This window comes from Palaemon carinicauda, chromosome 33, assembly GCF_036898095.1.
Source record: "Palaemon carinicauda isolate YSFRI2023 chromosome 33, ASM3689809v2, whole genome shotgun sequence".
NCBI lineage: Eukaryota > Metazoa > Arthropoda > Malacostraca > Decapoda > Palaemonidae > Palaemon > Palaemon carinicauda.
In genome coordinates, this window is record NC_090757.1 from 23,173,503 (window position 1) to 23,191,343 (window position 17,841).

Here is a 17,841-nt window from a genome sequence, read left to right on the forward strand (position 1 = left end):
TCATGTGTATTATTGGACGTGTGGAATGCATCGGGCGATTTCCCTTTATTTCTTATGGGAAAAGTTTTTTCACTCTAAAAGCACTTTGGTTTACAAGCTTGCTATTGGTACAGACTACACTCATATACTAAGGTACCACTGTATTTTTAAAAACTCAGTTTTCAAAGTTGATAAAACTTGGATGCAGTGGACAACTTAATTTTGTGCATTTTCAATACATTTGCAATTCTTGCAATACAGACATTAAGTTTCATGGGATGGCCATTAATTTAATTTGCAACTCGTACCTTTTACAGTGTCTTATTTCAGGCTACCTCCAAAGTTATTAACATATGGCTGTCAAATGTGTTCATAAATTATTAGCACAAATTTCCCACAATTTTTGAAGTTTTTAAAACCTACAAAGATTATATGAAACTATTTTTCAATCTCTCATACAGGTGAGATAGATTCTTAAGGAGGAATAATTTACAAATTAATTTTGTTTTTCTCAATGAAGTTTCATTTTAGAAAATTTACAAAATTTGCAGTTTCTAAAGTCTTTTCATGAGCATGGTAAGGGCAAAGTTAATGTTAATGGAGTCCTATCAAATTAATTACCAGTGAACAGCAGAGTACGCCAAGGAAATGTGTTGTCACCTATGCTGTTTATCCTCTTCATGGATTTTGTAATGAATAGAACAGTCAGACATGGTGGAGAAGGATTGGACTGGATTGTTGATAGGAAATCAGCAGACCTAGAGTATGCTGATGATGCTGTCCTTAGCATGATTTGCAATGCTTGCTTACCAGAATGCACAAAATATCACACAAGATTGGGCTCAAGATAAATAAAGGACAGACAGATGAAAACAGAATATGCAATGGAAGATGAAATATCATTAGAAAGAGAAAGGATTAACAAGGTAGAACAATTCAAGTATTTTGGAATTACAAACTCCAATACAGGGTCTTTAGAATTAAGAGTTTAGCGAGAGATTGAAAAAAGCAATTCAGACAATGGGTAGGTTAAGTAAAATTTGGAAATCAAATTGCCTGAAATTACGCATAAAATTCAGACTATATATCAGTTTAGTGAGATCGGTATTACTGTATGGACAAGAGTCATGGTGTGACAATGAAAATCTCCATTAGATTTGGTAACTTTGAGAACAAAGACCTCAGAAGGATATTGGGAGTTAAATGGGATGCCGGGATTAAAAATAAAACTATATGAGATTACTTAAGCGCCATATGTGGACGAGATCATGATGATGGTTAGAGGGAAATAGTTTGGACATGCTCTTTGCACTTCCCAAGAGAGATTAGTTCATCAAACGTTCAGCTGGGCTCCACACGGCACTAGAAGAGTTGGAAGATCCAGGCCTACGTGGCTGAGGACTATGAAGCGTGAAGTAGATGATAAATGGAGAAGTATTCACTTAAAAGCTCAAGATAGAGATGACTGGCGAAATCTAACCGAGGCTCTTTGCGTCAATGGGCGTGGGAGGAGAAGATGATGAAAAGCTCTCCATTTAATCCTACGAATTAAAAGTTGCATTACACAAAGTATTCATTACCTACCTATACAAACATCAAACTTAGACTTTGATGCAGCTTCATGAAGAGGTGTGTAGTTCCAGTTATCTCGAGCATTGGGATCTGCCCCATGCTTGAGGAGAAGAGAAACTACTTCTGCATGACCAAAGGAACATGCGTTATGTAAAGGAATCAAACCACCGTCGTCTCTCGCTCCTACAGCAGCTCCCAAGTTCAAAAGGTGCTCTACAACATCACGTCTACCAAAGCCTGAAACAAAAGCAGCATTTAAAACAGAAAAAGCCTAAAGTTTAATTGAAAAAAAATTCTACAATATTTTTATAATATATTTTCAATCTTATACTTAGTCCCTCAATATGTTTTAGATGTAGAGGTACATGAACTATAGTTTCTTAGAAAGTTCCAATTGTCACATTATTACCATAAGTCTCGCTACAATAAGTGTCACTGGGGCCAACATACAACATATCTAACCATATTTACTTAGGTTCATTATGTAATAAATCCTTATCAATCCTAAAATGTTATTTTGATTATAAAATAAATTTTTGAATATACTTACCCGGTGATTATATAGCTGCAACTCTGTTGCTCGACAGACAACTCTACGGAAAAACTCGCCAGCGATCGCTACACAGGTTGCGGGTGTGCCCAACAGCGCCATCTGTCGACCAGATACCCAGCTCTCAATGTAAACAAAGACTCAATTTTCTCCTCGTCCCACTGCGTCTCTATTGGGGAGGAAGGGAGGGTCATTTAATTTATAATCACCGGGTAAGTATATTAAAAAATTTATTTTATAATCAAAATAACATTTTTCAATATCTAACTTAGCCGGTGATTATATAGCTGATTCACACCCAGGATGGTGGGTAGAGACCCGTAATATATGTTTACACTTTTATGAGCTAAGAGTTTTTTATTTCATTTTAGAAGTTATCAAAATAACAAAAACAAAATAAATAGGTACCTGGTAAGGAAGTCGACTTGAACAATTACTCTGCCTTTTAAGTACGTCTTCCTTACGGAGCCTCGCGATCCTCTTAGGATGCTGATCGACCTCTAGGATCTGAAGTATCAAGGGTTGCAACCCATACAACAGGACCTCATCCCGCCAAATCAACCAGGATGCGAAAGGCTTCTTAGCCTTCCGGACAACCCATAAAAAAACAACATTTCAAGAGACAGATTAAAAGGATAAGGAATTAAGGAATTGTAGTGGTTGAGCCCTCACCCACTACTGCACTCGCTGCTACGAATGGTCCCAGTGTGTAGCAGTTCTTGTAAAGAGACTGGACATCTTTCAAGTAAAATGACGCAAACACTGACTTGCTTCTCCAATAGGTTGCGTCCATTATACTTTGCAGAGATGTATTTTGCTTAAAGGCCACGGAAGTTGTTACAGCTCTAACTTCGTGCGTCTTCACCTTAAGCAAAGTTCGGTCTTCCTCACTCAGATGTGAATGAGCTTCTCGTATTAACAATCTGATAAAGTCTGACCAAGCATTCTTTGACATAGGCAAGGATGGTTTCTTAACTGAACACCATAAAGCTTCAGATTGGCCTTGTAAAGGTTTAGTACGCTTTAAATAGAACTTAAGAGCTCTAACAGGGCATAAGACTCTTTCTAGTTCATTGCCTACGATCTCCGATAAGCTGGGGATATCGAAAGATTTAGGCCAAGGCCGAGAAGGCAGCTCATTTTTGGCTAGAAAACCAAGTTGTAGCGAACAAGTGGCTTTTTCTGACGAAAATCCGATGTTCTTGCTGAAGGCATGAATCTCACTGACTCTTTTAGCCGAGGCTAAGCATACCAGGAAAAGTGTCTTAAGAGTGAGATCTTTCAGGGAGGCTGATTGTAACGGCTCCAACCTGTCTGACATGAAGAATCTTAGTACCACGTCTAAATTCCATCCAGGGGTAGCCAAACGACGCTCCTTGGTGGTCTAAAAAGACTTAAGGAGGTCTTGCAGATCTTTATGTTTGGAAAGATCTAAGCCTCTATGCCGGAAGACCGATGCCAACATGCTTCTGTAGCCCTTGATAGTGGGAGCTGAAAGGGATCGTCCTTTTCTCAGGTATAAGAGAAAAACAGCTATTTGAGCTACAGAGGTACTGGTCGAGGATACAGAAACTGACTTGCACCAGTCTCGGAAGACTTCCCACTTCGATTGGTAGACTCTAATGGAAGACGCTCTCCTTGCTCTAGCAATCGCACTGGCTGCTTCCTTCGAAAAGCCTCTAGCTCTCGAGAGTCTTTCGATAGTCTGAAGGCAGTCAGACGAAGAGCGTGGAGGCTTTGGAGTACCTTCTTTACGTGTGGCTGACGTAGAAGGTCTACCCTTAGAGGAAGACTACTGGGAACGTCTACTAACCATCGAAGTATCTCGGTGAACCATTCTCTCGCGGGCCAGAGGGAAGCAACTAACGTCAACCTTGTCCCTTCGTGAGAGGCGAACTTCTGCAGTACCTTGTTGACAATCTTGAACGGTGGGAATGCGTAGAGATCCAGATGTGACCAATCTAGGAGGAAAGCATCTATATGTATTGCTGCTGGGTCCGGGACTGGAGAGTAATAGATTGGAAGCCTCTTGGTCAGCGAGGTTGCAAAGAGATCTATGGATGGTTTTACCCCAAGTGGCCCAAAGTCTCTTGCACACATCCTTGTGGAGGGTCCATTCGGTTGGAATTACTTGCCCTTTCCGACTGAGACAATCTGCTATGACATTCAAGTCGCCTTGGATGAACCTCGTTACTAGGGAGATGTCTTGACCGTTTGACCAGATGAGCAGGTCCCTTGCGATCTCGTACAACGTCAGTGAGTGGGTACCTCCTTGTTTGGAGATGTACGCCAAGGCCGTGGTGATGTCCGAGTTAACTTCCACCACTTTGCCTCGAAGGAGAGACTTGAAGCTTTTCAAGGCCAGATGTACTGCCAACAGCTCCTTGCAGTTGATATGCATGCTCCTCTGACTCGAGTTCCACAGTCCTGAGCATTCCCGACCGTCTAGTGTCGCGCCCCAGCCTACGTCCGATGCGTCCGAGAAGAGAACGTGGTTGGGAGTCTGAACAGCCAGGGGAAGACCCTCTCTCAGGTTGATATTGTCCTTCCACCAAGTCAGACAAGACTTTATCTTTTCGGAAACCGGGATCGAGACCGCTTCTAGCGTCTTGTCCTTTTTCCAGTGAAAAGCTAGATGGTATTGAAGAGGACGGAGGTGTAGTCTTCCTAGTGACACAAATTGTTCCACGGATGACAGCGTCCCTACCAGACTCATCCACAGCCTGACTGAGCAGCGTTCCTTCTTCAGCATCTTCTGGATGGATAGCAGGGCTTGATCTATTCTGGGGGCTGATCGTCTTGTTGTTCAGCAACGTCCTCATCAGAGGGTTCCTCATCCGAAAACTGATGAGGAAACGGCAACGGAGTGGGCAACGTCTGGCTCACCGAGTCCGGTCGCACTGGTGCATGCGTGACGGAGCCGGACGCAACATCATGGAACTGCTGCACAGTCTGTGTACTGTCAACAACCATGGGTGCGCGAGGAAGCACAGCGTCAACCCGAGACTGTCTAGACCGTCTGGGTTGTGCAGTCAACACCCTACCGGGTTGCTGAGGTTGACGCACTGCGTCAAAACAAGTCACCTCTGCTGGTTGCTGAACGTCCTGAACGTCAACAACCACCTCCGAGCGTCGCTTAACGTCAACGTGTGGCTGGCAACCCACACTGGGTCGCATCGGTGGAGGAACCACCTCAACTGGCAGACGCGAGTAGGTTACCTCAGCGTCAACAGGGCGCACAACCGACCGGTTGGAAGGTTGTTGGCCAGAAGGTTCGGTAGCAACCTTCTCCGCATTAAAGTCCTCTATCAAGGACGCAAGCTTGGACTGCATGTCTTGCAGCAAAGCCCATTTAGGGTCTACGGGAGCAGGTGCGGCAACAGACGGGGTTAGCGACTGAGGCGGTACCGCTTACCATCCCTGAAAGCCTTGTTATGCATGACATAATTGTACAGCAAAACTTCAAAGGCTCGAAAACAGCTGTGAAGTTGACCTGTAAAAAACTTGGAGCGTCTCCTGGCCAGGCGCCAGGGAGAGTCTACGAGAATTGAGAAGTCTATCTGGGTAGAGGCATGAACTCCCAAGCCGAGAACTTCTCTCGTGTCATATCAGACTCTCGCTCTATAAACCAGTTTAAAAGAAGGGAAAGCAAAGGCTGTATCCCCCAAACTCCTCCTGGTGAAAAACCAGTCGCCTAGCCAACGTAAAGCTCTCTAGGAGAGCGAGAGAACACTAACTTAAAAACAACGGCTTCGAAGTATCTAGGCCTAGTGTAAGCTCTGACGTCTAGGCGAACGAGGAGCAGCAGTTACAAAAAGATCCGGACAAAGATCCTTAAAAAAAATCATCATGATTTAATTAAAGTCCATAGGGGGCTAAGCAGCTTTAGGCTCCTCTCCATCTGACAGAGTCCTCAAGGGAATATCAGTAGGAGGGGGAACAGCAACTTCCTCATCTACAGGAACCTTGTCCGATAAAAGCTGAGTCTCAAGCAAGGGAGAGACCTACCGTGGTGGCAATGCTTTACAAGCAGAGTCCACACTCACTGGTGCATTAGTAGCGGAGCAGAACGCAACGTCATGTAACTGCTTGACAGTCTGTGAACTGTCAACAACTGAACTGTCAACCACAACAGGTGCGTGAGGACGCACAGCGTCCACTCGAGACTGCTTTGACTGCCTAGACTGAGCAGTCAAAACAACTCTAGAATGCGGAGGTTGACGCACAGCGTCAAAACAAGTCAACTCCGATTGTTAGTGAACGTCTTGAACGTCAACAGGAGCATCAGCAAGTGGCCTAACGTCCAAATGCGGCTGAAAAACCACACGAGACCGCATCGAGTGTGGTTCTAAACAACCTGACTGACGTGACTAAGCTACGCCAACGTCAACAGTAAGCACAAAGGAACGTTAGGTTGGCTGAAAGCCAGGATATCGATGAGATAAACAGCTAGACTCAACGGACTAATCGGCAGAATAGTCTTCCATAAGGGAGGCAAGCATATACTGCATGTCTTGCCATACAACCTATTAAGGATCAACGGAAATGGTTGTGGTAAGAGACGAGGGTAACGTCTGTGACCGCATCACTTTGCCAACAAAAAAAAGACTCTCGGAGTCTGTGTTACGCTTTTGTTAGGCGGCGAGCAGTTATCCGATGACTGCATAGGGTCAGAGCTGTCCTAATGGTTGTAACCAGGACGCTGGACCTGTCCTGAAAGGACTGACTTTCGCTTAAGGGCTTCGAAACCTTGTGACAGGTTTCTAATGCGAAAAGCCTTCGGATGACGAGGAGAAACAACGTCTCTCTCGTCTTATGGTAGGGGAGATCTTGGTAAGATACACCCGATACCATAGAGGGAAAACGTCTGTTCGTTGATCAAGGCCTCTCGAACCCATAAGTCGTTTGACATTACTTCTCCCCTGGGCTTGGGAGCAAACAAGAGGTCCCGGACTAGGTGAACGACAGGCACGAACAGACGAACCCTCGGACGCAACACTGTAACACTTTGCGCATATCACTTTATCACTTCGATTTTCTGTTTTGCACTTATTTCACTGAAATCGAAACTTTTACTGATTTCTACCTGAAACACGCAATTCTACCCTTCATTAAAAGGTAGTAATTGCGAAATCAGTCGTATAATGCAAGCTCATTAATACCAGCAAAAAACAGAAAACATATTTTAAGATAAAAAAATCAGTGGCTGGGAAAGAGACTAAACACTAGTTCATATAACAACGTTTTCAATCTCTCACCGCACATAGCCTGGGGACGAGAATAAAAAACTAAAAACGTTTTATCCTTCCTCCCCGTACAGCGACTAGGGACGAGAGTAACTCGAGAACAACGTTACCCGCTTGAACGGAACGTTTTCTCTCCTCTCTCTCCCTCCGTCTCTATCTCTCTCTCTCTCTTTCTCTCTTGATTTCGCACCTAAGAGAAGAGCCCAATTATATTTCGTCAAAAAAACATGTTATTTGACTAAAGGAAAAAACAAAGGTTTTTCAAATAAAAAGTTCCTTTAAAATAGAATTTAAAACATTTAAGCTAAGAAAGAATGAACAAAACGTCAGAATCGACTTACTCTTACTGCAAAGAGTGAACGTCAACAACTGCGTAGCATAAATAAACTAAACGTTAGTTCATCTTTGAAAACAGTACGAAGACTATCAAAGAAATTCTATCATAAAATATTACATTTAAAAAGTTTTAAATCCTTAGCTCTTTAAAAGCTAATTACGATATAAAGGGCTCAACGTTGATTAACTTCGGTTTCCAAGTTAGGACCGCCTACTCTCAGGAAAGGTCGCATATAAACAAAACATTAAAATTTATTTTTATATGTTTATAATAAATGGAAAGTTAATCGAAGAGGCCTAATAAAGGCGGAGAGATATAAAATATATAGAGGAAAATCTATAACGTGATAAGATAATTACTAAAAGCCTAAACACACTTCCGTCTAAGGGAAGGGTCGGCCATTTAAAAGTGAAAGAAAGTCCATACTCTCTTTGTCACCATAATTAAATCTATCCAAAACGAGTTCAAGATTTAAGATGAAGATAAAACACCTGCATAGCGAAAGCTCAAAACTAGAATATAGTACTTCACCAAATAGATGTGAAAAACTCCAGTTTAGCAACAGCGAGTAAAGTACGTCTTGTCGACACCTCGACAGAGAGAAAATTGAGTCTTTGTTTACATTGAGAGCTGGGTATCTGGTCGACAGATGGCGCTGTTGGGCACACCCGCAACCTGTGTAGCGATCGCTGGCGAGTTTTTCCGTAGAGTTGTCTGTCGAGCAACAGAGTTGCAGCTATATAATCACCGGCTAAGTTAAATATTGAAAAAATATTTTTTTTTTTTAAGTAATTTGTATTTTTCCCAACTATTCAAGCCCAGAGTATATTGATAGGAATATGTTTTCAACATAGCTGGAAGGGTGCTGTTAAGATTTATAAAAAGGTGTCAGTAATTATTAGCGGATGGCAAGGAAGCTCTGCCCTTTAGCCACCACACTGAGTAGCCACTTTAATGGTCACCTAGCACTTGCGGGGTAATTGAGGCGGGAAGTGTAACTCAAATGACTAAAGTTTTGAAATCCCTCGCCATATTGTGGTCCATCTAGCACTCCTTCAGAACATCTAACACAAATGTCTGATGGAAAGCTTCTTGCTACTGCTCTGTCTAACAGCATTTCCAGGTACACCATCCTCTGCTTGGGCATGAACTGGACTTCTCTATCTTTACCACAATCTTTAAATCGCGAAAAAATGCAAGAAGTCTGTCTCGGAGCTGAAGCAACTGGACCCGTGAGAACGGGATCAGCCAGTCATCTAGGTAACGTAATAAATGAATGCCATTGGCGTGAGCTCAAGCCGAAAAATGTGTCAACACTCAAATGAACAGTAGCCAGTCCAAAGAATATCTTTGAATGGTTAAACCTTCCATTAAGGATGAAGCAAAGTTATTTCCTGTAGGATCGATGGCTTTGAATCTAAAAGTACAGCAGACATCTGTCAGATCCACACAAAACATTTAGTCATTCCTCCTGATGGCAACTCGCACAGTGCTCGCCGTCTCCAATTTGAAAGGAGTTTGAAGGATCAACTTGTCTAAGGGGGAGAGATCAATGACCAGTCTCCAATACCCAGTTGACTTCTCTACAAGGATTAGATGACAGCAAAAGCATAGAGATCCCTCCCGTATGATCTACAATATCCTTCTCCAGTCCTTTCTTTACCTATGTCCGAATGAGAAGGGCCTTGTCAGAAGATGGGTGATAAGACGAGAATGTCATCGGAGTCTAAGCGAGAGAAAAATGAAAGCCAATGACTGGGAGGCAGTATCTGTTCTGAACAACTTCTACCCTCCAGTCTATGACTACGTACTGGTGACATTACCCAATGGTTTGATAGACATTCCTAAACTCATGGCAGTACCAGGGGGGCACTACTGATCCTACAGTCTCCTACCTCTCCTGGACTGGGCAGAGCAGACACGAAAGGGTGGGACAGAATCCACACCTCTGCAAGAGGCAAAAGAGGATGGAGGTACGGGCTTGGCAATTGATGTATTTCATGACTTCTTCAAATACCAACTTTAGAGGGGTCATCGTTGACGTTCTGGCTGATTCCACCAAGTGCCAGAGCCCTTTAACTTGCCTTCCTCCACTTCACAAGGGATGGGTTCTGTAATACTAACAAGCTCCTAAACGCTAGGGCATCCTATTGACCAATCTGCTTTGCAAGCTTTGAAACTATAGTACAGTCCCTCCTTTAGAATTTCCAGTAAGCCCACTGGTTAGTTGACGGTTATACTGACAAGGTGACGGTACTTATTCTCAGAGTTTGCCAAGTCTTGAGCTGTACGAAGCAGACCTTCACTATTGGTTTAGACAGGTTGCCTGGAGACTAGCCATGAAGGTGGCTTCGAGAGTAGCAGACTCGTACAGGGAAAAAACGGTTCCCTCTATTCCATGTCTCTCGATTGAAGTTCCTGGAGTTAGGGTTGCAAGGGCAGCATCTACTAGAAATGGAGAAGGGTTGGTATCTTTGGGAATAGAATCCTTGACAGGATCGTGCAGGAGGCAAGAGTTTGAGTAACTAATGCGTATAAAGTTCCTGACCAAAAATCTCAGAATCTACACTAACCAGAGCCCTTTGAGCAAACTCTGACCATGGCCATTTAACACGTTGACTGCGATTGGCAATGGTGTGAAACGGCCCAATGGGCGTTATCTTTAACCCCAATTAAAATCAGTAACCAGCTAGCTATTGACGTGAGAATTGTTATGGTGTATCCGTAAGGTAAGCCGAGTGCTCAGCCAGTGTAAAAAGCGTGACTTTATGTGGTACACTTCGCCTGACATAATAAAAGTCTTCATTACAGGCGTTGTGTACCTAATATGGACATAATAGATGTGGTCATATATGGCTCAAGTCGCCCAGAACGATTAGAGATAATTCTGCTGGCGTTGTGTGCCGAATATGGTCACACTTTGGATGTTCAGTTATGGTGCATATCGCTCAGACTGATCTAGGGAATTACCGTATGCAACATGTACCAAACATGGCTCATACTCAGTGTGACACACACATATATAACACCTTTGTATGTTTTCATATATGCACATAAAATTTGTAGTACACACGTGTGTATATAGGAATATATATACAGTGATACCTCGGTACTCGACCATAATCCGTTCGAGATCCGTGTTCGACCTCCGATTTGTTCGAGTACCGAATTTTTTTTCCCCATAAGAAATAATGGTATATATTCTATTCCGTTCCCAAGCACTCGAACAGGCCCAAAATATTAATAAAACGTGTACCTAAACAACAATAATTATCTAAATGTGTATGAAATTGGTCAGAAAATCCTATAAAACAATTTTAAACCATTTACTGTACTAAAATAAAACAATTTTAAACCATTTTCTGTACTGTAGTGAACATACCTTTGAGCAGCGGTTCGATGGCATACAGGGATGGATGTGGAGAGGATGGAAGGGGGAGGTTACTGCTTGGAAGGAGAGTCCCCTTCCATGATGTGGCGGGGTAGTTCTCCTTCAGGAGTTGTTTCTCTCTCCAATGAAAGGGTGGGCAGATCTATTTCAGGGGTTTCTTCTCTTCTTTGTCTCTTCTTTGGAGGAGAAACAGGCTTTGATGTAGCAGCTTTCTTTTCTTTTGTGAAAAACTGGTCTATTGTTAATTGTTTCTTCCTCCTCTGCAGTATTCTTCGAAAATGATACATGACACTATCATTAAACATATGCACTGCCCGGTTTGCTACTGCAATTTCTGGGTGGTATTTTTCAGCAAAAGCCTGCACATCTGCCCACTTGGAACAAATTTCATTGATGAGAGAACTTGGAACATCCTCCCTTACCTCATCCTCTTCTGAAGATTCCTGCTCCACAATCAGATCCTGCTGCTGTTGTTGTTGCAGGTGCAACAATTCCTCCACAGTCAACTCGGTAGAATGGCTTTCTACAAGCTCATCAATATCATCCTTGTCGACCTCAAGCCCCAAACTCCTGCCCATGACAACAATTTCCTCAACGACATCAGTGTCATCAGAAATTACAGGGGTAGCAGTGCTTGGACCCGCCTCTGGTTGGAAACCTTCAAACTCCCTCTCTGTGACACATGATGGCCACAGCTTACGCCAGGCAGAGTTCAATGTCCTATAGGTCACACCTCGCCAAGCTTGGTCAATCATGTTAACAGAGTTGAGGATGCTGAAGTGTTCCTTCCAGAATTCCTTTAGGGTCAACTTCGTGTCACTGGTCACTTCAAAACACTTTCTGAAAAGGGCCTTGGTATAGAGTTTTTTGAAGTTTGAAATGACCTGTTGGTCCATGGGCTGGAGTATGGGAGTAGTATTGGGGGGCAAGAATTTGATTTTGATAAAGCTGTATTCTTCTTTCAAGTCATCCTCGAGACCTGGAGGATGTGCAGGAGCATTGTCCATAACCAGAAGACATTTCATTGGCAAGCTCTTTTCAATGAGGTAAGCCTTAACCTGGGGGGCAAACACTTCGTTTATCCACTCAGTAAAGAATTGTCTTGTGACCCAAGATTTAGTGTTCGAGCGCCACATAACTGGTAGTGCACTTTTACAAATATTATTTCGTTTGAACACCCGGGGGTTGTCCGAGTGGTACACTAACAAGGGTTTGATCTTGCAATCGCCACTTGCATTTGCACACAGCAACAATGTTAGCCTATCTTTCATTGGCTTGTGACCTGGCATCTTCGTCTCGTCCTTGGTAATGTACGTATTGGCTGGCATTTTCTTCCAAAATAACCCAGTCTCATCACAATTAAAGACTTGTTGTGCGATCAAATTTTGTTCATTTATGTACCGATCGAATTCCCCCACGTATTTATCGGCTGCAATTTGATCCGAACTAGCTGCCTCCCCATGCCTAGTAACACGATGAATACCTGTTCTATTACGAAACTTTTCAAACCAACCCCTGCTCGCTTTAAATGTAAATGAATCACTTTCACTGGTACTCGGACTTTTCTTCACTAATTCTTCATAGATATGCAACGCTTTTTCACAAATGAACGCTTCACTAACACTTTCCCCGGCCAACTGTTTTTCTTTAATAAATATTAAAAGCAACTTTTCCATCTCCTCAATCACTTGTGGCCTTTGCTTAGTTACCGCCGTAACTCCCGTTGCAACATTCGCCTTCTTAATCATTTCTTTATGCTTTAAAAACGTAGAAATGGTCGACTTCGCCATTCCGTATTCTACCGCTAAATCGGACACTCGTACACCATTCTCATATTTCGCTATAATTTCCTTCTTCAACTCGATCGTTGTTCGCACTGTTTTCCTCTTCTCCTTCCCCTTAACACTCATTACTTTCTTGGGACTCATTATGAAAGCTAAAAAAGCAATTAAAAGCACTGAAAATCACTAAATCACAACGAATGCTGATCGCGCGTTGTCTGAGTGACGCTCTCGAGAGAACTGATGCTTCCCGAACAAGCGAGAGTGGCCGAGATGGCGCGATCATCACAAAGCCCATGCGGTCGTCACGTGTTCGGCTGGTCGAGTACCGAATTTTTGGTCGAGCACCGCAGCAAAAATTTCTCGAAAATTTTGGTCGAACTCCGAATTGTTCGAGTATAGAGTCGTTCGACTACCGAGGTATCACTGTATAAACATACACTTGAATATAATACATATAAGATGGACATACAATTTACAGACACACACATTAGGAAACATATATACAGTCTGTATTTTTGGCAATATAAATTTATATTTTGCATAGATAAAAGTATTTACATACAAGTAAATTATTTAGGTCTTCAGTTATTCATATATATCTGTCCATCTGTATATGGTAGCCCATCTTTTTGTACCTGTCTATCCACGTATATACATACATATATTCACACTTCTGCGAGAGAGGAATAAAATGTGGACAAGAACTCTTCCTTATGTCTGTATAAGAGAATGTATTATAATATAAAATATTAGAAAATTAGATAAAGGAAGTAACAGAAAAAGGAATGACACATACTGTACACACAAAATGGGTAGTTCATATATATATATATATATATATATATATATATATATATATATATATATATATATATATATATATATATATATATATATATATATATATATATACATGCATATACAGACTGATATACAAATTACCCATTGTCCCAATATGATGAAAAAGTAACATCCCAGAGAATACTTGAATTCTTGCCTTCCTTTTAGTACCATATGTATGTATGTATATTTACTGTATGTATGTATGCATATATATATATATATACATACATACATACATACATACATACATACATACATACATACATATATATATATATATATATATATATATATATATATATTTATATACTATATATAAATGTGTGTTTGTATGTATGTATGTATGTGTATGTATGTAAGTATTACCTTCTCTGTCATTTCTACTTATTCCTTTATATTATATATATACACACTGTATATACGCAAAAGCGTACATATGCATACAGAAAACATTCCCTGACTGAAGCTACTGGCCCCAAAGCTAAGACAAGAAGGCTTTGTCGTTCCTGTTATGAGATACTGTCACAAAATAAAGGAAGTTCTGTAGCTCAAAAGAAAGTACGAAGAGTAAGCACATAATGTGAGAGTTGTGAGGGTAAACCTTCTCAGTTGTTTCAACTTGAAACATTCAGTTTGAAGAATATAAATTTGTGTATTTTATTGGTTTTTCTTATGTAGAAGCAAAACAGAAAAAAAAATTTAATTTTATACTTGTACTCTAAATACTACATGATTTCCTTCATCATACATTGATATTTTTTCACCAAGAAAAGGACACTTATTTTTTTCAGAAGTAAAATGTTTACCAAACTGATTTATTTTTCTATCGAATTTACATAAATATAATCTAGGGTTAAAAGGATAGCATTTTTATTGATCTAATGATAAGGTTTTCTATTTTTTTTTACTGAAAGAAAGAAAGAATTAAAAAAAATATATGCTCCTTTTGCTAGCATGTGAAGATTATTTTCAGTAATAAATAAAGTGTTTAGTTAATGTTCTAGTTTATTTTAATCAATTTCCAATATATTACAATAATATTTTGGTAAAAAAAATGCCCATTTTGATAAAATTTTGATACTTGAAAAAAATATATAATTCTTAGCATGTGTACCACATAGGGTACACATCGCTCATTCAGTGAGTCCTCTGTGAACCATATGTGGAGCACATCGCAGTCAACGTGTTAACCCTTTTACCCCCAAAGGACGTACTGGTACGTTTCATAGAAGCCATCCCTTTACCCCCATGGACGTACCGGTACGTCCTTGCAAAAAAATGCTATAAAAATTAGTTTTTCATATTTTTTTATAATTTTTTGAGAAAATTCAGGTATTTTCCAAGAGAATGAGACCAACCTGACCTCTCTATGACAAAAATTAAGGCTGTTAGAGCAATTTAAAAAAAATATACTGCAAAATGTGCTGGGAAAAAAATAACCCCTTGGGGGGTTAAGGGTTGGAAAATTTCCAAATACCCCGGGGGTAAAAGGGTTAAGGTCAGGCCTCAAACCCTGCAGAGCAGAGAAGCAACAATCAGTAGAGGTCATTCCACCCTTGACTGGTGCTCTAGTTGCCTCTCCAAGGTTGTTAAAATCTCATGATTTACTGTCTTCAGCAGTGCTGGTCCAGAGCCAGGTGCCTAAGGATCATTGGTGTGTCTGGTCTCCTCTTTTCTTAGGAGAGGGGACATCTCGCCGTAGTCCAGTGGTAGTTTTTGTGCTTTTGTGTGTCTCCCATGAGGGTTCAGAACTGAACCTGGTTAGCAAGACTATGAAGCAGAGAAAAAAGCAATATGGTTTAATTCCTCCGCTGAAGAGAATACAACAAATGGGTTAGATTTCCCTGCTGAAGCAGAGATGACAGAAAGTGGGTTTACTTGCATTGCAGCCGGGGAGGTGCCCTTTGCCCTTGCATGTGTCTCGGGTGATAAGGAACTAGATTGTACCACTGAATGTACCTGCGGAAAGGACCTGAGGACAGGTGTGTGCTTACATGGGCTGTCAACCGAAGGCAAGGAGTTTCTATGGTGGTCCGTTGATGCCTTACATGAACAGGGAATGATTTCCTCCTTGACCATTCACACGAACAAAAAGGCATGTCCTGCTCTCTTGTAGGGTTAGGATACAAAGGTGAAGGGCGTCTTTTTAGTTATAAAAGATGGGTACAGAAAACTACCAGCTGAAGATCTAGTGATGGGAAGATGAAGAACGTGGTCTGGAAGCTTGTACCTCTCTCTCACCTGAAGACTACCTGGATATCTAGTCTGAAGGGGTTGGATCCCTGTCTCTCCTGGAACTCTCGAATCTTATCGCATGAAGTCCTTCCTGACGAATGTTCCTGTGTTAAACAATTGCATGGAGGGTGAATTCATGAAGACTGCACGGGAGGACATAAAACTGGGCAAGTATTATCATAAAGTCTTCTAGGAAGGTGAGCAAGTGTATGGAGACCCAGCTACAGGTAAAGTGGTGCATAAATGCGAATGCTTTGTGCATGGATATTGCATGCGGGGATCTAACATGTGGAGAGCATACGTAATGGTAATGTACACACAGATCCCAAATGTGGAGACCATACTTATGAAGCACCGGAACATGGAGATGTAGCAGATCGAAACACTGTTCATAGATGTTTTGCACGTGGAGACTTCACCTGTGAAGACTTTGAGCACTTGAAGTAATGAGATCCTTAGATGTAGCTTTGCATAAAGATCATGCACGTGGAGATAAATGTGTGAAGAACTTTCCCCTGGGAATCATGCACCTGAAGTCAAATGTGCAAGAGATGAAGGTTTCCATGGGAATCGTCCATACAGAGGTGATCTTGCAATAGAGGAGTTCCTGTGCGTGGATCTCACTGGCTCCGTAGTCTCTCATCCTCTGTGTTAAGCTGATCAGGGTGTCTCGCTTTCAGATGAAGGAAGAGGACAACACTTAGCTTCTGCAGGAGCATAAGTGACAGCTCCTCAACCTACTTCACCTTTCCAAAGGTTGGAGAGTTGCTGCATGACCCATCACACTTGTGAGAAGGGAGGCCTCAGAAGAATTTTTTGCAAGACTTACTCCCAAAGGTCTTCTTCATCTTCGGTGGTCAGGAAGGATCCCAGGGCTCAACAGCAGAGCTTGAGGTCGAAGGAACACGGCTCTGAGGAAAAGGTAGGCGAGGTTATTTCTTCTTGCCCCATGTCATCATCGAAGATTTCTCAGCTGGCAACAAAAACATCACAGAAAGGATAAAAAATCTTCTCCTTTGACAGCCCTAGACTGGTCAACGGGCAACACATTTAGTGCTGCAGGCGGGACACCAAACGAGCATCGCACAGCAGCAGAAGACTAAGAGGTCCTAACATCAGATAATACCTTCAGCAGCTTATCTGTATATGGAATCCCATTGATGTCTAAGGCAGGACACTAGGTTGTTAATTCCAGGTCCCTGGAAACATAGTTGTCAGTTACTACTGCAGTGGGCTCACTTTGCAGGGAGGGGTGAGGAATATCACCTTCCATGGGGAAGATGATAAAAATGCCTAACCTGAAACGTGACTCAAGGGCAGATCAGAGTAACCTTCCTTCGGTTTTCCTCCGGAGGACTTACCTCCACAGAACGCCCAAGAAGGCAAAGCACTTTGAGAGAGCCAGAAGACTACTTCTGTTTAGGGGAAGACCAAGAAATTGAAGAATACCTAGGGCCTTCTTCTTCCTAATCTGCCGTGCTCCAACAACTGCAAAGGCGACCATGACCTGCACTCATTTCACAAGGATTAGTGCTAACAGTCATGCCACCTGCACTAAGGGCAAGAAAAATGAAGATCCAAGTCATGTTCACAAATAAACCTACCAAAATTGCAGCCAAGTTTACAAGGAAAGCCCCCTTATGCCTATGTGTGGATTCTCCATCGCAAACACATCCATTCAACAGGGGAAAAAAAAAAAAAGAAGCCGCCAGGGTTTCTTCATTGTCCCTAATGCTCTGCATCTAAAATCAAAGTGGCTACTCAAGTGTGTTGGAGAGGGGAAATGGTTTCCTTGCCACCCACTAGTAACTACCAACACATCAATATAATTCTAACAGAAGAGTTCCAGCTTCCCTGAAATCTTACTCCTATTAAAGGAAGAGGGTTTTTATTTGCATATGAAT

At 41.8% G+C, this 17,841-nt stretch overlaps 1 protein-coding gene across 1 annotated transcript in view; it reads right to left on the minus strand.

The window, feature by feature from the left end:
- Positions 1–17,841, minus strand: part of Tnks (tankyrase) — an 81,598-nt gene that overhangs the window by 38,062 nt on the left and 25,695 nt on the right. Inside the window, exon 2 of the mRNA XM_068356849.1 lies at positions 1,564–1,788. Coding sequence (XP_068212950.1) covers positions 1,564–1,788 — 225 coding nt within the window. The remainder of the gene's footprint in view (positions 1–1,563; positions 1,789–17,841) is intronic.